Source organism: Podarcis gaigeae (genome assembly GCF_964106915.1).
Source record: "Podarcis gaigeae genome assembly, chromosome: 13".
Taxonomy (NCBI): Eukaryota; Metazoa; Chordata; class Lepidosauria; order Squamata; family Lacertidae; genus Podarcis; species Podarcis gaigeae.
Genome location: NC_139689.1, coordinates 11,659,020 through 11,685,551, shown reverse-complemented (window position 1 = coordinate 11,685,551; position 26,532 = coordinate 11,659,020). Strand labels below are relative to the sequence as shown.

General features: G+C 46.5%; 2 protein-coding genes across 4 annotated transcripts; one reads left to right on the top strand and one right to left on the bottom strand.

The window, feature by feature from the left end:
• The first annotated feature begins 486 nt into the window (after positions 1–486).
• On the top strand, positions 487–12,672 carry SLC25A35 (solute carrier family 25 member 35). 2 transcript variants are annotated; one of them, XM_083707091.1, is made up of 5 exons: positions 487–1,911; positions 3,973–4,038; positions 5,869–6,021; positions 9,641–9,775; positions 11,058–12,672. In XM_083707091.1, the coding sequence occupies exons 1-5, from the start codon at positions 1,537–1,539 to the stop codon at positions 11,238–11,240; spliced, it is 912 nt and encodes a 303-aa protein (XP_083563217.1). In that variant the 5' UTR covers positions 487–1,536; the 3' UTR covers positions 11,241–12,672. The 2 variants fall into 2 exon arrangements, with proteins under 2 accessions (XP_083563217.1, XP_083563218.1); XM_083707092.1 differs by having other exon boundaries at positions 9,641–9,770; positions 11,058–11,219.
• Positions 12,238–26,532, bottom strand: RANGRF (RAN guanine nucleotide release factor). 2 transcript variants are annotated; one of them, XM_083707161.1, is made up of 7 exons: positions 26,420–26,525; positions 25,091–25,224; positions 24,841–24,942; positions 22,739–22,855; positions 15,404–15,551; positions 14,251–14,345; positions 12,238–13,253 (listed from the first exon to the last, which is right to left on the bottom strand). In XM_083707161.1, exons 3-7 carry the CDS (start codon positions 24,930–24,932, stop codon positions 13,124–13,126), a joined length of 582 nt encoding a protein of 193 aa, XP_083563287.1. In that variant the 5' UTR covers positions 24,933–24,942; positions 25,091–25,224; positions 26,420–26,525; the 3' UTR covers positions 12,238–13,123. The 2 variants fall into 2 exon arrangements, with proteins under 2 accessions (XP_083563287.1, XP_083563286.1); XM_083707160.1 differs by lacking the exon at positions 25,091–25,224 and having other exon boundaries at positions 26,420–26,532.

Genomic DNA, 26,532 nt, shown 5'->3' with positions numbered 1-26,532 from the left:
TACTCACGCCCACCAATGCCCTTGAAAGCGACGCAGATAGGTGTACACTCGGGCCGTTTGCAGCATTCAGCCCTCCTGCATCGTCACTCGCCCCAAGGAAAATATTAGCATTTTGATTTAAAGGTCTGATCCTACGCGCTAAGAATTCAGTTTATTAAGGCCCATTGGACGCGGCATTGGGCTGACTCCGGAGCAAGTCTGCCTGTCCTCATACCCGCATCGCTTCTGCAGAAATTGAGTTTGGCACAGTAGCTTCTACTATCGAGATGATCGCGGAAAGATAGACAGACCCCCCCCCCCCCCAAGAAAAATCGCATTTCCCCTCCCGCCTGTCCTGGTTTAACCCGCCAGGTTTTCATTCATAAGCCCTTGGAGCGCTCAGGTCAGGCTGGGCTAAACAGGCCCCGCCCACCACGGCTGTGCAGAGAAGGAAAAAGGAGGGGGCGCGTCAGGCATCGCTTCCCCGATTGGTGCATCAGAGGAGCAACGTCGTGGGAAGTGGCCGGCCGTTGGACAACTGCGCCGGTTGGGGGCGTGGCCCATCCCTGCCGCTGCGGGTATTACCTCCCGGCAAAGCCGGCGCCGGCTCAGATGGAGAGGAGGAGGCGAAGGGCGAAGATGTTTGGTGGGAGCGCCGCCTTTGCGCACTGGCCACGTGAGGAACCGGGGATCCCGCTTCCCATCTGACAGCGGACCCCACCCCGAATTTCCCCAGATTTCTCACCCAATGCCCCCCACCCTGTCCTTAATTTTGTCATTTCCCTGGAAGGTTGCTCCCCAACACCACCCCTGGCTTTTCTGCAGTCCTCCATCCCGGCTCCCATTACTGGTGCAGAAGTCCTGCTCCTTTCTCTCCATCCACCACCATATTCTCTTTTAACCCCCACCCCCCAAAAAAGAACCCCCTGTGCAGCAGGATCCTCCCCAGAGACTGGATCCCAAATAGCCTGGAATCCGTTGGCCACCGATCAGCTGCTTTGAAAATAACATTCCCCCTGCTAGCCTCGCCAAACCCAAATTATGCCCCTATTTGGACCCCTTTCAAATTAGCACCTCTCAAACCAGTACCTGTTTCCTCCAGCCCTTAATTCCCCAGTTCCTTGAATATCATTTCCCCCCCACCTGGCCCCCAACCTGGAAAAAAGGAAAATCTAAAATCGCCAGTCACCCCGCTGCCTCCCACCCCTTCTGAACCCTTAGCGCCTGAAAGTTTCTGGGACCTTTTAGATTGCCTGTTTCCTCCTTTCTCAAAGCTGACCCTTCCATAAATGTATCTACTCCATCCTTCACAGCATCTGTTTCGCTCCATTTCTCATCTGCTAATGCCAGCACTAGTGCTGTTTTGGCCTTCCGGAGACCTATAACCAAGGTCCAGTGTTTTTTGGGGGGGGGTATATCCCCCTAATCCATCTAGGTCCCTTGTCCCCCTCTCCCCAACTCCTTATAACACCTGGTCTTCTTCCATAGAAAACCCACATCTCCTGCCTTCCCCTCACCCACCCCAACCGTATTTCTTTCTCCCTCGGCTCCCCAACAATGGACTTCCTCCTCAGTGGGGTGGCAGCCTGTGGGGCTTGCCTGTTTACCAACCCGCTGGAGGTGGTGAAGACCCGCATGCAGCTGCAAGGAGAGCTCCGGGCTCCGGGGACCTACACCCGCCATTACCGCAACGTCTTCCATGCCTTCTACACCATTGGACGTGTGGACGGCCTGTCAGCTCTCCAGCGGGGCCTCTCGCCCGCCTTGTTTTACCAGTTTGGCTTTAACGGACTCCGCTTGGGCCTCTATGGGATCGCCGACACGGCGGGCTACATTCACGCCTCCGACGGGAGCATCAGCCTCCTGCGCACCACCGTGGCTGGGGCATTGTCTGGGGTGGTCAGTGCCACCGTGAGCAGCCCCATCTATATGGTGGGTCACAAAGCGTGGGGAATCAGTACAGGGATGGATGGGGAGGGGTCCTTGCAAGCCGTTGGGTAGGTGGGTGCAGGAGCGTAGGAAGGAGGGCGGGGGTGGTTCACCCCAGATACCATCATGCAGGGGGGTGACAAATTATCAAAGAACAATTACTGCCCTACTAGGGAGGTTCATAAAAAAAACTTTTTATGAAAATGCCTGCTCCAAAGGTCTTATCTTACTACACTAGGGATTATATAGCTATATATGAAATTTCATGCTTATCAGTTAATATCTTGACCCTCCTCCACAAAACAGCTGTTTATTTGGCCGTTTTCCTATGTCGTGAAGGCTGAAATTTCAGTTCAGTGGAGCAGGGTCAAGATATATAAATAATGTCTGTACTGCATTGTTTACTGTGACAGCAACTGCACTTTGGAACTCCCTGCCTATTGCAACAAAGCATGTGCCTTTGCTAGACTCTTTTCGGGCACTTGCTAAAAGCATTCTTCTTTAGGCAAGCATTCCTAGATGCTTAGGAAGTTGAAGTAATTTTAATCTTAATATTTTAGCTTTTGTATGTTTTAAAGTAGGATTGTTAATTTTTCTTGATTTTACTGCTGTGGTGTTTTTTGGGTTTTTGTTTTGATAAACCACTTTGCAGGTTATTAAAAATAAATTTTATTAAATAGATAAACAATAAATATAAATAAAATAACACAAGCCAAAACACAATCCATCCTGTAAATTTCAGTATTGTCCACAGTCGCCTACTTGTTATCAGAGGCCCAGAATCCACATTCCTTTGTAAGAAAATATAAAATAATGTAAAACCGTTTTCGCAGGCAAAAAAATAAATAAAATCATTGTGGGGGGAGGGTGACAAGAAATTTTCTGTGCTGGGTACCACCAGACCTTCCTACGCCTCTGGGGGGGTGGAATTCCATCGTCCCAATTCCGGAATTCTGCAATCTTGAGTGGCAAGAAAGTCAGGTTTGTGTGCTTTGTAGAACTGGGTGGTGCATGAAACTTTGCATGTGTCTGTCCTGATGTGCAATGGGGACTGATAGGGTGCAAGGCAGGGAGACCAGTAGTAGGTTCACCACCACAACCAATGGCAAGCAGAGCCCACTGATTCTAGTTTTCTCCCCATCTGCCCCTTGCTGAGTCCCACAAAAGCAACACTGAGACTCAGGAGGAAGCTGATGGGCAATGCCACATCTTGGGCTGGTTGTAAGGAATAATAGGCCAGTGGGGTTGGTGGCACAGTGCCCAATTTGCTCGAATGGACCAGCAGCCTCTGTTGCTGGTATGGCATGTATATATATATTTATCATTGAGTTCCAACTTGAAGTTCTTCTGTGGCTTTCTGTCAACACAATCATTCATAGGAAAAGTCCCAGTTTCCCTTCAAGACGTGAGATTTGTCTCACTGGTCTTAAGGCCAGTTTAAGTTCATGGACAGTCTTGTCAAAAATGACTTTCCAGTTACTCCCTTTTTATCCATCTGACAGCACCCACTGCTGCTAGCTGTTGGGGATTTGGCCAAGAGGGGATGTGGTGCCTAGGCTGAAAAGATCCTCCTTTAAATGCTACATACACTAGTCCTCAGCATTTAAAACACAGAGAGGGACAGACACACACAGCTGTTGTTTTTCTCTCATTTACAACCAACTGGGTCTTAAAGTCCCTGAGATCAAAACACTGTCATTATCTGTCACACAGTGTCAGATGTTGACTTTCTGGACATCTTGTCATTGTGGTCCATCCATTCCTGCATCCTCCTCCCTGCCAACACTGGCCAATAGCAAGATGCTACAGGACAGCGTTTGTGTAAGTGTTAAGTAATGCACTCTGTTTTCCTGTACTTGGAAATTTTGGACGGCCTTGAATGTAGGCGTTTGAATGCCCTGGTTCACGCAACAAAGTTCCACCTGAGAAACACTTCTCTGCCCTGGAACGGAAGTGTCGTTTCTGGTTTTTGAAGATGGCATTTCTCTGTAGGGAGGCATATCCTCATTTTTATTAATAGGCCCCTTATGTTGTGACAAGACGTTTCTTCCATTTCCACTGCAGGTGAAGACCCACATCCAGGCTCAGTCCGCTGCTGAGATCGCTGTAGGGCACCAATACCAGCACCAGGTATGTGGGGCTCGCTCGGTTTTTTACATTGTCCAGAGTCAAACTGCTGGTCCATCTAGCTGAGCATTGTCTACACTGGCTTGCAGTGGTTTTCCTGGACTGAACATGGAACCTTCTGCATGCAGAGTTCTGCTCCTGAGCTAAGGCCCTTCCTTAAATGCATTGATGATAGTTTTCAGGGACCTAGCCAGGCATGCTGGCCCTTTAAGAACTCCTAGCTTGCTTGTACCAAGGGGACAGTATCTCCCGTGAAAAGATTTCATTACCCTGGCAACCCTCAGGGTTGCCCAGCATCCAGGCCTCCCCGTGGGGGTCACTACCAGGAACAGCCAGCAACACTGTTGATGAAGTGTACTCAGTGGCCACAGAGGATGGCTGGGTTCCAGAGAGACAAGGTGATGTTCTCTTTTCACATTCACATACTTCAGGTAATCATGTGGAAATGGGTAGGGGAACTGCAGCCCTCTGTGAAGGGAAGTTCTCTTTCTGCACATAACTGTGGCCTTGTGGGAAGTCTTGCTATGGGAAGTATTGCTTCTTTTCTCTGGCATTCTGGGAAGTCTCGCTTATAATCTTTTCTCTGCTTCTGCACACACTGTACGAACCTGTCCCAAACACCAAGACATTCCCTCATCGCTCAGTTCATCTTAAGTTCATGATGACCTGTTCTCAATGCATAGCTGACCACATCTACGGAACTCGATTATTATATTCTTTCATGTTATGATCAATCATTAGTAATTGTTTTAGTCATGCTATATCAATCTTTAGTTATATTTTAATTAGGAGGTTTCATGCCTGTCTAGTTCCGGCCCCGTTTCCCAGCCTTTAATCTATTGGTGATTAATGTTTATATGTAATTCCCGCCCTGTACCTATGTTAACCAATCAGCAACAAGTTGCTTTGTGTTTGTATCAACCAATCAGCCACAAGCACACCTGTGGCAATGTTTGTAATAATCAATAAAAGAGAGTTCCCGGGGGCTTCCCCCGGCAGACGCCTCTCACATGACACCTACTACTCGTCTGTCGTGGTTTCATTCCTACACCTCTGTATGTTGCTGGACTCCCAGCTCCCATAGTTCTTGGCCATTTGCTCTATGGACATGGGCTGACGGGGGTTGGTGCTCAAAAATGTGAAAGGCCACAGGTTGTCCACCTGTGTCTTGTTCTCAGCAGGCTGCCCCCAATGGCAAACGTGTATTGCAGGATGGGGTTGTGTTACACCAGAGCAGGCTTCTTCAAACTCGGCCCTCCAGATATTTTTTGGCCTACAACTCCCATGATCCCTAGCTATCAGGACCAGTGGTCAGGGATGATGGGAATTGTCTCAAAACATCTGGAGCGCCAAGTTTGAGGAAGCCTGCACCAGAGTTTCCCAAACTTGGGTCTCCAGCTGGCTTTGGACAACAGCTCCCATCATTCCTTCAGCCTTACAAGTGTAACAGAATAAGTCTCTGTATTCCCATGCTAGGAATGTCTTGGCCAGTGGTGGGAGCTTCTGGGCCTCCAGATGTTAGACTGCAGTTCCCATCATCCTTAACCATTGGCCATATTGGGTGGGGCTGGTGGGAGTTGGAGTCCAGCAGTACAAGACCTTGTATTGGAAATCATTAAACCGGGTGCCCAATTAATTGCTGCTCCCATCGCAATATATCACAATATCTTCAACTGATTCCCCAGGGCTTCTGGTTGGCCCCTGTAAAAACAGGATGTTGGCCTGATGTTGGCTCTTTATACAATCTAACTGGCTGCACGTTTCAGTCCTAACTGACCAATGACATTTCAGGAGGACATTTGGTTCTCATTTTCTCTCTCTTCCCATGCTCAGGGGATGCTCCATGCTCTGGCCATGATCCACAAAGAGCACGGCGTGTTGGGACTGTGGCGCGGGTCCCTCTCAGCTGCACCTCGTGTCATGGTTGGCTCTTCTACACAACTTGCTACCTTCTCTTCTTCTAAAGAATTATTTAGCCAACTTGAGGTAAAGAGGGTGCAGAGATGCAGAGGTGACTGGGCTTTTGTGTGTTATCATAGCAATTGCAACAGCAGCCTGGGTTTGGATTGCAATGGTGGTGGTGGGATTTGGGGAAGGCAGCCCTGTTTAGGGAAGCTTTTAATGTTTGATGTATTGCAGTATTTTAATATTTTTTGGAAGCCGCCCAGAGTGGCTGGGGAAGCCCAGCCAGATGGGTGGGGTATAAATAATAAAATTATTGTTATTGTTATTATTATTAGTAGTAGTAGTAGTAGTAGTAGTAGTAGTAGTATTTAATTAGCTACAACTCCCATCATCCCTGACTGTTGGCTGGGGCTGATGGGAGTTGTAGTTCATCAACATTTGGAGGGGCAAAGGTTCCTCATAACTGCCCTGAGTAAGTCATGGTGACATTGCTCTTTCCCCTTGCACCTCTGAGCATTCAAGCCCAAATAGTGTATTTCAAAATCTATCAATACAAGTGTGTGTTTTTGTTTGTTTGGTGGTTTTGTTGTACATATGATGTCAACCTGCTAACCTTCCCTAGAGAGCTTAATTGTGTTTGTGTTACGATTTGCATTACGAGTTGGGCTTGATTTGTGCCAGGAGAGCAGGTTGCGAGTGGATTCTCTATTGCGTTCAGGACGGCTGAGGCCAGGATTGTGTGTGTGCTGCTGCCCATTTTAAAGATAATTAATACATTGGTTCAAATTTTATACCAACCCCCCCCCCCCCCCGCAAACTGAATAGATAATGCAGACAAAACAAATGTGCGTCTGTGTGATTGCTTTGTGTACATTTATTCTACTTTTGCCTGTTGTGGAGAAGAAAAAAATGGCTCTGGTGCCAAGGAGCAGAGTAAGATGCTAAAACTCTTCCCCCCTCATCTACTGGAAGGTTTTTTTTCTTCCTGCTTTTGAGATGCCACCAGGCACTTTGCACTTGGTGCTCAGGTCCAAAAGGGTGTGCATGTTTCATTTCAAAATAAAAGCATGTGGTTCTCAGAATGCTCATTCTCTGCTCAGTTTAAATCCCTGAGCTTATAGGCTGCAAACCCATAAAGCATTCGGACTTCCGGGTTGGCGCCATCGCCGAATGGCGGACTCCCTCCGAGCTCCGGAGGGAGCCTGCTCGGCAGGGGCTGGGTCCTACCGCACCGGCGATGCGGGGACCCTTAAAAACCACGGCCACGGAGGCCGTGGACATGGAGACTCGGCTGGCACCGCTAGCGCCCTCCCGACTCGTGAAGGAGCCTTTTTAAAGGCTACGGATCGGGTGCCGGGGAGAAGCGTGGTGCTTTGAGTCCTCTGCTATCCCTGCCGAGCGAAGCCGCATGCCATCCGGCGGAGAGCGCTGACTTCTTCCATTGAGAATTCGGACTTTTAACAACAACCCGTGAGTAATTTGGAAACCGGGTTTAAAAGGAGAAAAAAAAAAGAAAATTTTTTCGGATTTGATACGAGCGGGGGGGGATCCAAAAAGGAAGTCAGTCCCCCTCCCTACTGTAAACCTTCCAAAACAAGGACTGGGAAACCAAGGTCCAAAAAGAATTGTATTGCTGATAAAAACTAAGAATTCCACGATGGGAAATTACAAGAACTGTGCTGGAGGAAGAATTGAGGGAGAGGGAAAACGCAACCCCCCCCCCTGGGAACCGGGGTGATTGAGGAGAGAGCCTGGTGAAAAGCGAAGGAGATTTTGACAGCTGTCAAAGTAGCTGTCAAAGTCGGAAATTCAAAGAGGACTTTAATACGAGGACTTTGCTGGTTAAATTTTGTTACAATTAGTTACAACTCGTTAAAACTTGGATACAAAATGGCGAAAACATGGATAACAATTGGACTTTTGGACTAGAGAAAACAAAGTTACAATAATCCCCCTAGAGGAGCTTCGGGACATTACAAAGAAGGTCGTAAGTGGAAAAATACCATCGGAATTTTACAGGACTGGTTATCTTCTGGGAAAGCTGCAAAACGGAAACAATATTGTGTCTACAGGGTGTTCAGCTAAAGGAGACAATAGAATTTTCTATTGAAGAAAGGAAGGGACTGAACGCAAGTTTTTGTTCCTGAATAACAATAACCCCTGCAGACTTACTAAATTTCTGAACTAGAACGTTTTAGCAGCGGAACAAGAGGAAACTGGACTACAACTTGGAAAGAACAATAGGGGGAGCGTTATTAAAGATTTGATGCTAAATGGTTTAAAAATAATTCTAAAAATAATTATAAAAAGAAAAAGCCAGCAAGGAGTTGGGGGACAAATGTGATTTATGGACTTTAAAAATTCCAGGCAGACAACATGGATTGGTGGCCAGGGGGAAACTAAACCGGGGACGGGGGGGGGGGGGGGGGAGAAATAGAATCCAAAGGCTTGTCAACTATTTTCTGAATTGGTTTTCTTCTACTTACTATACTTTCTATTTTTCATTTTCTTATATTCTTATTGTGTGGGGTGTCTTTATCATTAAAAAAAAGGGGAAATTGTGGAATGGAAAGGGGGTGGGCCCTGGGGAAAGAACTTTTGTTTTGTTAGTAAGGGTATTGATGGGGATTGTACAAAATTAAATTTAAATTCGACTAATGGTTTAAACAAATTAAGTTTTAAATTAGAACTGAGAGCTTGTGGAGCCAACAATATGATAGGGGAATATGGTAGGGGTGGGGGAAAGAGGGAGTCCCGGAAAGTGGGTGTATGAAAATAAGGCTTTGAATGTACTTTAATCTTCTCTTTCTGTATTTTTGAAAATCTTAATAAATATTATTAAAAAAAAAAAACCCATAAAGCATTCGGCCGATGGTTCCTGCACTATTCCTGCCTCTAGAGCTCATGACCACATTGGTCCTTGTAGCTCAGCACTGTCTACACCAGGGATGGGGAACCTTTTGGTCTTGGTGGGCCAGATCTTTATATCCCCCTTCCACCCATCACGTGGGCCAGCTTTGACAGGTGGGTGGGACCACCCACCTACTAATAATCTGGCAGCATAGAATCATATAATTATAGAGTTGGACATGCGTCTTGGAGGGTCATCTAGTCAAATCCGCTGCAATGCAAGTATCTCAACCAAAGCATCCGTGACAGATGACCACCTAAACTCTGCTTAAAAGATTAAAAAGGAGAGTCCACCTCCTCCCAAGGGAGATCATTCCACTATTGAACAGCTCTTATTGTATGATGTCAAGTGATTGACACATGGTGGACCTGCCTAGAGTTGGCCAACACGGTGGAGGAGATAGCGGCTAAGCAGGGCTGAACTATCTGCCCATCAGCAGATGTATGGAGAGCTCAATCCTCCATTCTGCAGGGAGGGACCAGCTGCATGAGCAGCCAATCAGCCCACATCTCTACCTGCCACACACCTGTCATGACATATAATGGCAGATTGGCACAGTTTTGTGGAAATGGCCTGGTGGGCCACATCTGGCCTGGTTGTTGGGTTCCTCACCTCTGGTCTACACTGACTAGCAGTGGGTCACCAGAGTTTCACACAAGTGACTTTCTCAGCCCTGGCTGGAGATGCCAGGGATTGATTTTGGGACCTCCTGCTTGCCAAGAGCTCTGCCTCTGAGCTGTGGCCCTTCCACCTGCTCCTACTTGATCACTTCCCATCTCCCATCCCCAGGTCTTCCCTAAGGACAGTTGGCTGCAGGCATTGAGCGCTGGAATGACGAGCAGTGTCACTGTGGCTGTCGCCATGACACCCTTTGATGTGGCCAGCACCCGCCTCTACAATCAGCCTGTAGGACCCCGAGGTGAGGTAAGCATGGCTTGGGAGAAACATGGTGAGAAAGCATGAGCTATTGGTGTGTTTTAGGGGCAGGGTAGACAAGGGCGAAGATGGAGACCATGGGAAGGATCCAGGTTAAATTAGTTGCACTTAGGCCCCATTGAAATCAATGGGGCTTAAGTGTGTGTCATGAGTCACCTGTCCCATTGATTTCAACGGGACCTAAGTGCAACTAACTTGGTCTGGATCCCAGCTTGCCCCCAGATCAATTATTATCTGTCCATATCAGATGTCCCAGTCGATCCCCGGAAACTGGAAGCTTTCATTAACATTTTAGAATTAATAAGATTACCAATAAGATTTAAAAACTGGGTTTCACTGAAAGTGAAAATAAGTTTGCAGGCTAATCCTATGCATGTTTATTTGGAAGTAAACCCCTCTGTGGGGAAATGTGCATAGTTACATCTTTTAGGAAGCTGACTGTATCTCGAATCAAACCACTGTCATCGCTGATTTCCAGGGTTTTAGACTGGGGACATTCTTAGCCCCCCACATGAAAGCTGAAACCTTCTGCCTGCAAAGCAGATGTTCTACCACTGAGCTGCAACCCTTCCTAAAAAGAATTCAAAGCCTATACAGGGATCAAATCCAGAGTTTTGGTGTCATTAGCATGGAGCGCTAACCAATTGAGCATTTCAAACATTCACTCATCAGAAACTGAAGTCCAGCCTCTCAAAAGTAGTGTGAAAGTTCTCCCCTTCTGAATTTGTAAACCAAATCCATCTGAATTTAGATAAACAAGCTTCTGGTAATCCAGTGTCAAAACTGATTTTGTTTGAAAATCCCCCTTCTGATATTATAAACTACCAATATTTGCCTGTTATCTATACACAATCAATTCCTTCAGTCTCCAGTACTCTCTTTTTGCCTTTAAAAGCAACCCTGGTTGTTGCCTTGATCAGTTTCCCAGTGCCCACGGTTTCTTTACAAGTGCCACTCACTATGGCAACATCCAAACCGTACCTTTAAAGCACAAGGCTTCACCCAAAGAATCTTGAGAGTTATAGTTTACCCCTCGCAGAGCTACGATTCCAAGCAACTTTAGCAAACTACAGTTCCCAAATTCCTTTGGGGGGGGGGGGTGAGAGAGAAACCCAATTGATGTTTCCTGCAATTCAGCTGTAAAGATTGGGTTTCCCCGGGGGAAAGTGGGAGAACACAAGCTGAAGTCTGAATTGAGACCTCAGTGAGTTTTGTAAGAAAAGGGGAAAATAAAAACACAGCTTGATTTTCTTCTCTCTCTCTGCTGCAGGGTCTGATGTACAAGGGCCTTTTTGATTGCCTCTCCAAAATCATCCGTTCGGAAGGTTTCTTTGGGATCTACAAAGGCCTAGGCGCTTCCTATTTCCGCATCGGTCCTCACACCATCCTGAGCCTCCTCTTTTGGGACCAGCTGCGCCAGTCCTACAGTGGCTGGACACAGCAGAAGCGATGATGTCTGCTGCGGCGGCCTCTGCCGGCTGCCTGCTTGAACTCCCCTCGCATCTGCAAGGCCAGTGTCGTCCTCCTGCGATGTTTCTGACCTTGGCTCCGGGGCCACGGTGAGCCTTGCAACCCATCACACGGTAGCTGAATTTGCCCGTGATTGTTCTCACCAGCTTGGACCTTTCTCTCTTTCACTGGCTGCACATTTGGGAAGATGCTTTATATACATACATATAAATATATATATACATATATGCCCACAAAACCCTTCCCCAAATAGCAAAGCTTGCGGCCGTAGCTTATCAACCGAGGAGACAATTGTGTGAGGCGAACGCATGTTTTAGGATTTTTGCACCCAAAGCAGCCCCCTTTCCCCAGGCCAGCCCACCAAGGTGAAGGTAGCCTTCTGCCAGTTGCTTATTATGGTCTGCTAAGTCCATGGCCAGCTGCCCAACAGCCCCAAGCAAGAAGCAATCAAAGAACGATTTGTGGCTGGCAAGGCCAGCCCCACGTTTTAGACAAAGGCCTGCCGAGCCTCACAAAGCGTTTCCATAGCAACCGTTGTAGTAGGTAGGCCTCATAGGCCTCCTGTGTCCATGAGAATCCAGTTGCAATAGGCCAGCCCCTGGGTGGCGCTAGAGTGCAATATTTCTCCTTCCACTACTCTCAGTCTCAGCTAAAATTAAAATTCAGTTGCAGGGAGATGGCAATTTTTGATTCCATCCTCTCAAATCTGCTGAGGAGGAGGGGGGAGAGTGATGGCTGTCCAAAGATGTAGGAGATCCAGGGTTTTGTCACTAAACCACGTTGTATAGCAACAAACCACACAAACGCTTAGAAAAGTGCTTTTACCACAGGTGCGGGAAACCTCTGGTCCGCCAGATGTTGACGAACCTCAGCTCCCATCAGCCCCAGCAAGCATGGCTAATGGCGAGGCAGGGTGTGTAAATCTAGCTCAACTCGTGCTCTAATAGCTGCAGTCCCAGGAAAAAAGAGGCGGCAAGGTCTTTATTCCAGTTATCATTGGAGTAACATTTATTTGCAATCCATACACATCATTCCTTAAAAATGGACCTATGAATTCCAGTTAGCACTGAGCAATATATATGACTGGGTTTTAAATGCAAGACTTAGAAGTATATCTTTTTTTATATATTTTCAAAGGATGGTCAGTTACTGCCTTTTCCCAGCATGCCTCTGTGCAACTTGACACCCTAGCACAGGGCAATATATAGCCTAAAGAAGTCTGAAAGAACCACCTTAGGTGAAATATCGACAATAACAGGGGGATGAGGATGTGTAGGAAAGAAAAATAAAAGAAACATAAACATCTGCTTTTGGTCCTCAAACCCAAGAATTTACTATGTATGACTCTAAATGCTTATACCCCATATTATAAACATTGGTTGGTCCAAATAAAAGGCATTTTGGTTTTTTTTTAATTGACTCTGAATTTTGTTCTAACGGACTGATACACCAAAACACCCTTGTTGCAGGAAATTCAAAAGGCAGGTTGGAGAAGGTGGTTGATACATTGGCAAACAGGTGCAGCAACCTGGAAGGACAAGTCCAGCTCCCCTCCCTGAGCTGGGTGGGGTACATAGTTGGAGCTGAGAGGAATAGACCCCCTTCCAAAGGCAAACGGAAGAACAGCAGGCCAGTATCGCCCAAAGGCAGGGGGAGACCTGAAACCACCTTCTGGGAGCGGAGGTGCCACGAAACCGCCCTCTGCCATGCAAATGTCCTTTGGGCAATCGGAGTCCATGTCCAGAGAGCCGAAGCAGCAGATGGATGATCCAGACATTTAACCAGAAGTAGCCTCTTTAAGAGTCTTCACCCAAACGATTCTGGGATTGCAGAACAGATGGTAAGTGGCTGCATCTTGGAGATGTCCTAACCAAAGATGCCGGGGTCGAGGAGCCGCAAGCTGCGTACGAAGGTGTGGAAATGCTCCACTGTCCACGGAGGCAGAGAAGGAGAAGCTGGAACCTCTGTTCCTGGGTCTGCGCTGCTGCTTAGAGGACTGGCACCGGAGGAAAAAAGGGAAGGGGGGTGTTACTGTAGGAGTACTCCAAATTCATATTCTCTCTCTCTCTCTCTCTCTCTCTCACACACACACACACACACACACACACAGCCAGCCTCTGCCTCTTTGCCACCTCTGCAAAGTGCCTTTCTGCTGTGCCCGTGTGTTCAAGAAGCAATGCAGAATTCCTCCATGAGGACTGGCACATTTCCTTTAAGATGTTAAAAAGCCCTGCACCAGGAGCATAGCTGTCAACTTACAGATTTGAAAATAAGGGACCAGCAGCCTCGAAAATAAGGGATCAACAGCCAAAATAATTTTCCAAGCACAGGTATGTTCAGCTTCTAAGCCCCTCTGAGCCAAAGGCAGAAAGCCCAGCCAGCAGCCAAACGAAGCCTCAAGCGGTGGTTCCCACAGCACAGCAACCCGGCAAAGGGGATGCAGCAAGGGAAACCACCGTCCCCTCTCCGCTGGGAAGCGCTGAGCAAAGGCGAGTCCCCAGGCAATGTGGCCGATTTGATCGGCACAAGGCATGCAAGCTCCACCCCCCAGTTGTTCTTAGACTCCTTATTGGGTGAGCAACGCAGCCAAGCAACACAGTTGGAGCCTCCCTCCTCCCTGGCCAGCAGGGAGGGAGGGAGAGGAGCTGCTTCCTTTGAAACCCGGGAAATTTAAGGGACAGCATCAATAAGGGACAGCAGCGGGACACGGCGCTGGGATAAGGGACTTTCCCACCAAATAAGGGACAGTTGACAGCTATGACCAGGAGCCTGCCTAGCAGAGCTTTTACTGTATCTGTTTTACAGCAAGGGTGGGGAACTTCAGCCCTCCTTGGGGCCAAATGTTGCCCTCCCAGCTTCTCTTTCTGGCTCTTGAGACTCTTCCCCAGTCACACCCTCCTCAAGTATTTCTGCCCAGCTGGTCAATGCGTCCTTGCTTGCCTGGATGAAGAAGAGGGAGAAGCGAATGTGGTCCTCAGTCTGCAAATACTCACTGGATAAAGGTGGGGTTGTTGAAGGTGAGAAGCAGGTCTGTCCCGTACTGGGGCAAGCGCAGCAAGACCAAATGTAGAGTCACCTCGTTCTTGGCCTGTAAGCGAAAAGGGAGTCATCAAAGCCCTTGGGAACGGCCTTCTGTTTTCTGATCACCTAGCACCCTCCCCCCACCTCCAAATGCAAAGACACTACTCAAGAAAATGAGAGTGTAAAAAACAAACAAACATGAGAAACGTAGTTTACCCATCGCAAAGCTACAATTCCCCACACCCGTAACAAACTGCAGGTGGAATTGGCAGAGGAACGTTGAAAAGAGAAGGCGCTCTCTCCCGGCTTTTAAAAACTGCTCCTTCCAAATCCTAGCCTTATCCGGCAGTGCTGGGGATTGAACTCAGCCACAAAAATGGGTAACGCCCAAGCAGGGACTTGAACCCTGGACCCTCAGATTAAAAGTCTGATGCTCTACCAACTGAGCTACCTAGGCTCTGGGTGAGAGGCAGGGAACCGGTGGCCTTCCAGCTGCTGTTTGGACTCCCATCAGCCACAGCCAGTGTGGCAAGTGATCAGGGATGGAAGTCTTGCAGTGTCTGGAAGGCCACAAGTTCCCTATCACACCTCTAGAGAGAAAGAAAGAGAAAGGGGAAAGAGGAGGAAACAAAGTTTGGAGTCCCTCTTCCAAAAAGAGTTCTAAGCAGACATCTTCTGTTTTAGCCATTGAATGTCTGCTGGAATTTTTTCTATGCCATCAAATTTACGTAGGCAATTTAAAAACATAGTTCATCAACTATGGTTTTTTGATTGCCTACATAAGTTGGATGGCATAGAAAAAAAATTCAGGAGGCATTTAATTTTAACTTGTTGCGTGCTTTTTATTTATTATATATAAATACTCTTGCTGTAAGCCACTTTGGTTCCCACCCCCTAATGATGAAGCAGGATATATTTTTATAAATAAATAAGCAACCCCTCTGCCCCCCTGAGCAGACCTTGGAGAAAACTTGAGCAATCCTTGGGAGAAAAATTCCCAACCGGGCAACACTGCTAGGGTAATTTATGCATGAATTGGGGTGGGAAACCCCTGTCTCTATTTAAGCCTATACTGATAGAATCAAAGTTCCTGATAAGTTCTATTCAGGCAGCCCTGATACCCACCTCCTCATCAAACTTGGCCACCAGCTGGCGGGCGGTGAGGCCCCAGGCGCTGCTGCAGCCTTCCAGAGCTAGGAGATGGGGAGCAAACGCTTCCTGGCTCAAAATCTCAGCGCTGGCAGAAGCACCAGTTATGTCCTCAAAGTGATATCTGGTTGGAAAAGGGGGGAGGGGAAAGGTGTGAACACCAGTCTCAGTCATGGAAAGATACCAACAGGTGACCTCCAGTATCTTATAGGTAGCAGAGATCAAGCCTCACACTCCATCCAGCATTTCCCAGGCAGAGATTCGGAGATGCTGGGCATCGAACCCAGGGCCTCATACATGCAAAGCATGCGCTCTCCCACTGAGCTACATCCCCACTTCCTGCTCTTGCAGGCTGGAAGCGCTCTCAAGGTTTGTTCCATTTGTTCCTCACCTTACAAAAGAAAGTCAAGGTGAAATGAAAAATTGCACAGAAACAAACTAAATCGTTAAGTCTTTCATAATATGGCAACAGTGTGTTATTGTCCTAATGGGTGTAGAGGGAAGAGTTCTGAGCAGTGACGATCAAAGGGCGATAAAATGCAGAAAGAACAATCCGATTAAAGATAAAACTTTTGCGCAGGGGCCATGCTAATCTTCTCTGTATCGTTCCAATTTTAGTATATGTGCTGCCGAAGCGAGCACAATCCGAGACCTGGGAGAAGAATCAGTGGAAGAGGACTGGAAGAAGTTTAAAGACTATTTGCAGAAACACTGCAAAGTTTATGAATGTTAAAACGATGTTGGATATGAAAATAATTTGGCATTAGTGATACAGTTTAAAAAAGTATGCAAAAATGTAACAGAAAAGGGTGAAAGACTAAAGTTATATTATGTCGAAAGTAAATACTATTTTAAAGGTGTTTAAGTATAAGGAGGAAAGATTGGAGACATAATAGAATGAATCTAACAATTAGAAATGAGCTCTGAAAGACGGTAAGGATTTGCTGTATCTGATTGGATAAAGAGGAACACAAAAAAGGGAGGCGCGAGGAAGTCAAGAAAGAAAGTTAATTAAGTATGATTTTAAAAGTTGGAGTTGGTTTTTTTTTAATTTGTTGGGTGGAATCTTATTTTCTGTATTTTGTTGTTCTGATCTGTTTTATATCTTTGATTATGTTTTGTTTCTTTTCACTTTTGTGGTTGTTATGTGTTTTTTTCTTTTGCAAAAACCTAATAAATATTTTTTTAAAAAAAAACACAAAACTTTTACAAAGTACCGCCCACAACAGCAGCCATTTTGGTAATAACTCAGTCACCCTAAGATGGTTAATACTTATAGTGAGACCATTGTCTCAATTCATGCCCATATTATGAAAATCAAACTTCCTGTTAAGTTCTATTTCAGCTGTTTCGCAGTGGAGTCTCCCTTTAAAGGTCCTTCACTGAAGAACAGCAATTGAAAACTGGAAGCCTGAAAAATTCTTCCACTGGTCCCTGGATGTTAAATGTCCACACATTGAAAACGGGGGTTTGCTCTTCTTCATTCTGTCTCTTTAGATGTTATCTAGAACAAGAGTGGGGAGCAGGGTGGCTTGCCACAGATCAGCAAAGATGCCTGACTCCCAATTGTTTTAAAAGGGCAGGAACAAATGGCAGCGCCCAACTCCAGCCACCTTTTTTCAGATTAGGTTGAAACAATAACCAGGAATGGGGTTATTCTGTGAAGGGACTGTGAGCTCAGCTCAGTTCTAGTACTCAAAACAAATCCTGGTGTGTGTGTGTGTGTGTGTGTTATTAAGGCTACGTCTTACCCACCCAGTTGATGGATCTTGGGGTTTTTGTAAAACAGTAGAACCTGCAAGCTTGAAGGCACAAAATCATAGAACTGTGGAGCTGAAAGGGGTCATCTAGTCCAACCCCCTACCTTGACCTTGAGCATAGGCTCAGTTTAAAAATAACTACCGTCCTCCATGTTAAGAACTCTGTGCAAACCCCCCATTCGTAGGAGGAAAGCCCCTAAAACTAACGTTGTACTTTTCTATGCCTGTGAGACAAAGACTGCCTACAAACCTGGGACTTTGTCATTGCTAACTGGTTCATTTGTACGCTGCCAACCATTTTGTGTTTTTTTCATACTGCAATCTGGATAATTGGGGTATACTGGATAATTGGGATACGTGTCTGGAGAAGACCATGCTTATAGTTTTCTGTATTTGTAATTATGTTTTTTTTGGGGGGGCAGTTTTTTAAAAGGAAAGAAGAACATGGAGATGCTGGGGATTGAACCCAGGACCTCATACATGCGAAGCATGCGCTCTACCACTGAGCTACATCCCCTTCCTGATTCTATGAGGCCTCCACCAAAGCATCTATTGTTCTATTGTGTCTCTGAGAACCCATTGTTGCCAGCTGGGTGAGGAAGGGATCATTAAGCCTCAGGTTACATTAAAACAGGAAGCTAGAAATTAGCATCTGTCTCTTATCAAAGCAGAAGGAGCATATTTATCTATCTGCCTGCCTGCCTATCTACCTAGGCAGTGGGACACACCCAGCTACGCACCTAGCTACAAACAGATCCCGAAACTCATTTATGCTTGACATTCACTTACCCTCTTAGGTTTCAACAAATTTGGATTCCACCAACTGAATGCAGTGTTCGAAACTCCCATTGTTCTAGGCGCGTTTTGCGACAGGGAATCTCATTAGTGCAAGCAGTTTCTGAGCTCTGGGTGCAGTACTGCGCCTAAGATTTCAGATTAAAACTGCAGAGTGGACGGAAAGGAGGAGCTTTTTCCTGCCTCCCCACTTCCAGCTACTCTCTGAAGACTGGAGAAGAGACCCTTTTAAGAATATTAGGGGGGTGGGCAGGGGAAGGACTAGAGACCATGGGTAGGCAAACTAAGCCTGGGGGCCGGATCCAGCCCAATCGCCTTCTAAATCCGGCCCACGGACAGTCCGGGAATCAGCATGTTTTTACATGAGTCAAATGTGTGCTTTTATTTAAAACGCATCTCTGGGTTATTTGTAGGGCATAGGAATTCGTTCATTATTATATTTTCAAAATATAATCCGGCCCCCCACAAGGTTCGAGGGACAGTGGACTGGCCCCCTGCTGAAAAAGTTTGCTGACCCCTGGACTAGACCATGTGAAAAATGAACATAATAATTCAGCTGCAGTTGGTTCATTTACAGCTATGTATTCTTGTTACATAAAAAAAGCGTGCCTAGACATTCCGTTGTTGCGCCCATAACCTAGGTTTAAGGTGCCATTTAGCTCCTAGCCTTCATATCGCAGTTTCTAACCCTGACTGAATGGTTCACATGAAGGTTCTTGTGCAGTTCCTTCTTTACATTTCTCGTTTGCCTGCAGAGCAAGGAGTAAAAAGTGGAGATGGAACCCAGAACCGCATACATGCGCAGCATGCGCTTTCCCACTGAGCCACATCCCCTGGTTCCACAGCTGCTGAGTACTCTCCGGTTGTTATTATTATTATTATTATTATTATTATTATTATTATTAATTAGTAGATTTATATATTGCCCTTCATCAGAGGATCTAGGGTGGTTCACAGAGACAAAACCACAAATAGTTAAAACAAAAACAACTGAACTGTAACCCCCACCCACCCACAAACACATTTAAAAGGCATTTAAAAGCATTACTGCCTCTGAGCATGGAGGCAGAATGTAGCCTCCAGGATCTACGGAAGCAGAGAAAGAGCCTCCATCCTGGCTGTGTTCAATTCTAGCATTAAGGACCTCTAGGGCAGTTCTAAGGATCACATCTCCTTCCATGTGTTTTAGGCTTTTCTCCCTGCCTAAACACATTTAAGGCTGGAGTCCTGCATAGGGACACTTCCCCTGGGGAAAAGCACCCCTGATCGCAGTCCGGCGTACACCCCAGAAAACCTGCCAAGGACCGCACTGTAAATCCTTTCTTAACTCTGCAGCACATATTTGCTAGAAGCAGTTAAAAATCAGATCGCTTTCTGTTCTGTCTTTAATGGCCACCACTCCAGGGGTGCAGAGAAAAACTGTGTATGCATGGAAATAGCCAGGATTTATGTTTCGGGGGGGGGGGGGGACAGAAGGGACTAAACACTCACCTGTCATCATCCTCTGCCCGGCTCTGTCTAGCAGATTCAGAATGAAATGTCTCAGCAAAATTACCTTTCTCTGGACCCCAAGTGCTCAGAAAAATCTGTCAAAACCTTTCTACAATTTCTACTTTTAGTTAAGTATTTTTATTTATTTACTTGATCTTTGCTACACCCGTGTGTGTATGTGCTAAAGCATTTATTTTTTAAAAAAATACAGTGGTACCTCGGGTTAAGAACTTAATACGTTCCGGAGGTCCGTTCTTAACCTGAAACTGTTTTTAACCTGAAGCAACACTTTAGCTACTGGGGCCTCCTGCTGCCGCCGCACGATTTCTGTTCTCACCCTGAAGCAAAGTTCTTAACCCGAGGTACTATTTCTGGGTTAGCGGAGTCTGTAATCCCAGGTACCAATGTAGTGTGTAAGAGTGTCTTCTTAAAAAAAAAAAATAGAAGAAGATTCCTGCATTACAGTCGCACTGGATGCACACGAAGCCACCCAACAATAGGGGAAAAAGAACCACCCTGGAGATGCTGGGGATTGAACCCAGGACCTCATACATGCGAAGCATGCGCTCTACCACTGAGCTACATCCCCTTCCTGGGTCTGCAGTGTCTCCACTAAAATATCTACCACTAAAGGAAATGAAAGAAAACCTCTGACAACACATTGCTGCCAACTAAGTGAGGAAAGGAAAGGGGTTTTTTAAAAAAGCTTCAGCTTGAATTAAAAAGGAAACTATAGTTTAAAACTTGTCACTTATCAAAACATACCTATTGTTGGAATCATAGAATTGTAGAATTAGAAGGGACCTCATGGGTCATCTAGATAGACAGACAGACAGACAGACAGACAGATGGTGTCTCTCTCTCTCTCTCTCTCTCTCTCTCTCTCTCTCTCTCTGTGTGTGTGTGGGGGGGGGGGGCGTTAAAGGACAGGCAAGCCTGAATGATATCTGTGGGTCACTTCCAGGCCTGTGATTCTGTAGCAGGTGAGGTTTTGAATCTAGTTGCTGAACCTGTCAGACCAGTCCCCTTTGTTGGGCTGATCTCCTTAACAGCCCCTCAGTCATTTCCCTTGGACTACTGCAATGCGCTCTATGTGGGGCTAGCTTTGAAGGTGACCTGGAAACTACTAATCCAGAATGTGGCAGCTAGACTGGTGACTGAGAGTGCCTGCCGAGACCATATAACACTGGTCCTGAAAGACCAACATTGGCTCCCAGTATGTTTCCGGGCACAATTCAAAGTTTGGTGCTGACCTTTAAAGCCCTAAACAGCCTCAGCCCAGTATACATGAAGGAGCGTCTCCACCCCCATCATTCTACCCAGACACTGAGGTCCAGCGCCAAGGGCCTTCTGGCGGTTCCCTCATTGCGAGAAGCAAAGCTACAGGGAACCAGGCAGAGGGCCTTCTCAGTAGTGGCACCCGCCCTAAGGAATGCCCTCCCACCAAATGTCAAAGAAATAAACCACTATTTGACTTTTAGAAGACATCTGAAGGCAGCCCTGTTTAGGGAAGTTTTTTATGTTTAATCTTTTACTGTGTTTTTAATATCCTGTTGGAAGCCGCCCAGAGTGGCTGGGGAAACCCAGCCAGATGGGCGGGGTATAAATAATAAATTCCCTGCACAGCAAGGAGTAACAAAAAGTGGAGATGCTGGGGATCGAACCCAGGACCTCATACATGCAAAGCATGCGCTCTACCACTGAGCTACATCCCCGGGCTCACCACCTGCTGCCCATTCTCAGGTTGGTTGATTTGTGGCACCACATGGTCCCTCTTCTCATTATTGGTCTGTTAGGGGCGCTAAGGTGTCGTTAGGATACTCTTCGCAGAGCTACATTTCCCAGAACCCTCAACAAACCAGGGGCCCCAGGATTCCTTGGGAGGAAGCCACAACAATTAAAACGGCATTAGAGTGCTTTAGATCTATGGTGTGGATGGGACCTATACTTCCCTGCTGGTGGGATGTTTTCACAATCATTCTCTTCTCTCCCCCAGTTCAAATAAATCGCTAGAAGAGCATAAGATGCCACGGACAAGCTCCATTTTTGTCCTGCCTTAATAACCATCCAAAGGTGCAGAGAAAAAGGAAGGGAAATGTTTTCGCATTTCCAAAACAGCACGTTAATAGCAGGGATGGGAAGATCGGTCTATTTCGGATCTTTCGTTTCTCATTTTTCCAGTCTGTTTTTCATATGCAGTTCTAATGGAAACATTTCTGAGAGCAACTTTCCCTAACGGAATGCATTTCTTTTCATAATTCCCTCTAATGCATGGCTCTGTATGCACACACTTTCCCCATATATATGCAGTTTCCATAAACGACAGTTGGTTAGAGAACTGCATCGCAAAGTCCAGAAAAAATGGCTGTGTTCCGTTCTCAAATTGTTTCAGATTTGATAAGATTCAGCTTTAAACGAACAAACACAGCCCTAGTAAAGTCTTAAAAAGGGATTTAAAAAAGAAAAGCAGCACATTTCAGGAAAGCTGTGCTGAAGAACAGATGTTTCTTCCCTCCTCAAAAAATCTGGAGATGCTGGGGGTTGAACCCAGGACCTCGTACATGCGAAGCACGCGCTCTCCCACTGAGCTACATCCCCTTCCCCTGTCTTTGCTCTGTTACTGCAGGCTAAGAGTGGCCTTGCATGGTGATCTGCCCGACATATTATTGCATTTATTATTGCAAAATTGCTTCGAGACGGTTCCTGGGAAGCGATTCCTGCGTGGAATGAAATAAATAGGCTTCCCTGCTTGCTTTTTGTTTGTTTTTTAAACCTCATGCAGAACTACATCAGATAAATGCCCAAAGGGAGAAAACATTTTATGAAGGTCTGGAGGAAGATATACAAGTACAAAACTCATGATTTTCCCCCACACCAGTGTTGGGAATCAGCCCTCTCTACGTGTGATGATAAGAGAGATTTCTCTGAGCAGGTGAAGTGTGTACAGTGGTACCTCGGGTTAAGTACCTAATTCGTTCCGGAGGTCCGCTCTTAACCTGAAACTGTTCTTAACCTGAAGCACCACTTTAGCTAATGGGGCCTCCTGCTGCTGCAGTGCCGCCGGAGCATAATTTCTGTTCTCATCCTGAAGCAAAGTTCTTAACCTGAAGCACTATTTCTGGGTTAGCGGAGTATGTAACCTGAAGCGTATGTAACCTGAGGTACCACTGTATTTAAATCTCAGTTAGTCAGTTTAGGATTAGGGTTCTTCCTGCAAAACTTTACTCCATTTCGCAACAAAAGGACTGCAATTCCCATCACAAACCTGGCAGCATTTTCATCGGGGACATCTGCCTGGTACTCCAGAAGTTCTACGATGAAGCTCTGATCCGTGCTGGGGTGAACAAAGACTTCCTGGTTATCAGGGACCTGGCGCATCTCACTGGAAGGGGAAAAGTTGGGTCAGGTGGGAAAATCAAGTAAGACTGGCCTGACTTTGCTAAGGTTGGGCAGGTGGGCTAAAGGTATCAGCACCCTTTGTGAGGCTTCCCCATCGCGCAGCCTGGACACTGAGGTCCTCCTCCGAGGGTCTTCTGCTGGTTCCCTCACTGCGAGAAGAAAAGTTACTGGGAACAAGGCAGAAGGCCTTCTCGGTAGTGGCACCCTCCCTGTGGATGTCAAGAAGATAAAGAACTGCTCCAACAGAGCCTAATCAGATGGCCCCAAGCAGACCCCAATGATAACAGCCACACTTTGCCACTTCCTCCCAGCACCTGGTAATCTGAGGTATATTGTGCCTGCTTATGGATGCTCCATTTATCATAATCATGGCTGATTATGATATTATGATTATGATAGGGACACGGGTGGCGCGGTGGGTTAAACCACTGAGCCTAGGGCTTGCCGAACAGAAGGTTGGTGGTTCGAATCCCCGCAACGGGGTGAGCTCCCGTCGCTCAGTCCCTGCTCCTGCCAACCTAGCAGTTTGAAAGCACGTCAAGTGCAAGTAGATAAATAGGTACCGCTCTGGCGGAAAGGTAAATGGCGTTTCCATGCGCTGCTCTGGTTCGCCAGAAGCAGCTTAGTCATGCTGGCCACATGACCCGGAAGCTGCACGCCGGCTCCCTCGGCCAGTAAAGCGAGATGAACGCCGCAACCCCAGAGTCGGCCACGAATGGACCTAATGGTCAGGGGTCCCTTTACCTTTATGGATGCTCCATTTATCATAATCATGGCTGATAGCCATTGATAAGCCCATCAAGGCAGAGGACCTTCTCGGTTGTGGAACACCTTCCATTCAGATGTGAAGGAGATAAAGGACTACACAACATTCAGAAGACATCTCAAATGCAGCCCTGTATTGGGCAGCTTTTTTATACTTGATGTTTTGCTATGTTTTATATATGCTGTAAGCTGCCCAGAGTGGCTGGGGAAACCCAGCCAGGTGGGCGGGGTATAAATAAAATTCTCCTCCTCGAAGGGGACATTTTATCATATGTGGTGGGATTGTAAGGTAATAAAAAAAATTGGGGAAATGATATATAACGAATTGATGAAAATGTTCCATTTAACATTTGTTTAAAAACCTGAAGCATTTTTATTAGGGATTATAGGGAAAGATCTGCCAAAAAAGCTGAAAAACATCTTCATGTATGCGACAACGGCCGTGAGAGTTTTAGTAGCAGAAGAATGGAAGACTGAAGAAACCCCAACTAAAGAATCATGCCAAGAAAAATTGATGGACTATGCAGAACTGGCAAAACTGACATACAAGCTACAGGACAAGGATAACTGTGACTTTAAAGATGAATGGGAACCCTTTACAAAGTATTTGAAGACACAACAAAGCGAACCAGACTCCTTGACTGGTTTTGAATAAACATTCACAAACATTTTATTGATAACTATTACTTAAATAGTCTGAGGATCTATACAACTGTGTAACATGCAGAAAACAGTATTTTTAGAGAAATCAAAGACTGGAATTGAGGGAAGTCGGAGGGGAGGGGGTGGGTGGGTTCTGTGGGGGGGGAGGGGGAGGAAGGAATAAAGGGGGAAAATAAGGATGATATGTTTCTAGATAATATGTTTTGTTTTAATTTTGAATAAAAAAGTAATTTAAAATAAAACCCTCCTCCTCATAATCTTCCATAATTGCGTCCAATCCTTTTTTTTAATTAAAAAGATGTCAAGGGGAGGGGGAGACATATAAGCTATAAGTTCGCACAATCTCTTAGGCCAATTAAATCCACAAGCTAATTGTGTATTGCATTTTTTTAAAATGCAAGGGAATACAGAAAAGCCTTTACTTCCCTCTATCACCCTTTTTTCTTAGCTTAGGGGCAAAGCAAAGGGGAACTCCCTGCTGGAAGATCTTAGGTGTGAGGATACCCTCAATCAAACTGCTGCCCCCGGGGTCTGACGTACCTGACATCCAGGCTTCCAGGAGGGAGGAAAGCAGAAAAGGCTCCTCCAAAGAGCGGGTGGCCTTGCGGCTGTGGATCCACCTCATAGTCCATGGCCTTCTGCCTGCAAGAAAAGCGGGGGGGGGGGGGGGAGATTCATTTGAGTGCACTGATTTTTTGGAAAGAATTTGAAGCTGAACATTACAGGTGTCATCACCTCCAACACCCCAGCTTAATTTCTTCAGAGAATATTTAATTATTTGATTTCTTACCTGCCCTTGACCACAAGATCCCAGGGCGCAGTACAACAATATTAAAAACAGTTTAAAACAAATCACCGTCACAGGAAGAGGCGTCCAAGGTCAAGATATAGAGAGGTGCCTCTTCAGCATACGAAGGACAAAAGCTGTACGATGATGCGACACACAAGGAAAAGGGAAAGGGAGGGAAGAGGAAGAAAAATCAAACTCAGACACCAGTTCTTAAACACTGTATATGCCGACAGCCACGGATTCACTTCTTACATATTCTCGCTCTTTTACACACACAACCTACGGCAGATGCCTACAAAAATGTACACAGGGAAGGGCCATAGTTTGGGGAATGTCTGTGGCTCAGGGGCTGAGCATCTGCTTTGAACGCAGAAGGTCACGGGTTCAATCCCTGGCATTTCCAGGTGAAACCCTGGAGAACTATTGCCAGGCAATGAGCTCTGAGCTAAGTGATGGGACTTGGTAAAGAACACAAGGATGTTCCTAAGACCATGAGGATGGCATCAAGATAAACACGGGTGTGGCCCTTGACTCTGACAGCTTGAAATAGGGTTAGACAAATCCATCATGGACAGGTTTTTTTAAACCACTTCTTCAACCTTGTGTACCCAGATGTTGCTGAACTACAACTCCAATCACCAATAATTAGCCACTGGCTAAGCAAACATCTGGAGATCCAAGGTTGAAGAGTCACCCTTGGGACACGGGTGGCACTGTGGTCTAAACCACAGAGCCTAGGGCTTGCCGATCAGAAGATCGGTGGTTCGAATCCCCGCGACGGGGTGAGCTCCCCTTGCTCAGTCCCTGCTCCTGAATCTGGAGGGTCTACAGTATTAACTAGTAGCTTATTGATCCTCCAAAGCAGGGATGGCCAATGTGGTGCCCTCCCAGAGCTTGTGAGACTACAACTCCCATCATCCCTGACTATTGGCCACGCTGGCTGGGGCTGGTGGAGCTGGAACTGAACAATGTGGCGGGCACCACTCTAGCTACTCCTGAAAGGCGGTGGGAGGGCTGTTGCTTTTAATCATGTCCAGCGTCATCTGGAGACTGGGGCTAGATGGCCTTTTGGCCTGATCTAGAAGGGCAGTGCTTATATCAAACGGGAGAAGAGATGGGGACAAACGACGAAGAGTCCAGTGGCACCTGGAAGAGTGACTTTAATAGGGCGCAAGCTTCCGTGGACCACAGGTCGCTTCGTAGCTACGTCGTGGAAAAGGGGGAATTCCTGGAAGCACGGGGGGGTGGGAAATAAATAATTCCTTTTATTATTTTTAAGGCTCCCTGCTTGATTATTGGGATGGCCCACTCTCCCTGGGCCAGGCTCACCTTTGAGTCACGTTCGTTTCTAGGGCTCCGGCTGCTGCTTCCCCTTTAAATCGTACCCCGCGAATGAATTGCCCGCCCAAAGGCGGAAGGTTTCGCATGCAAACCAACCAATC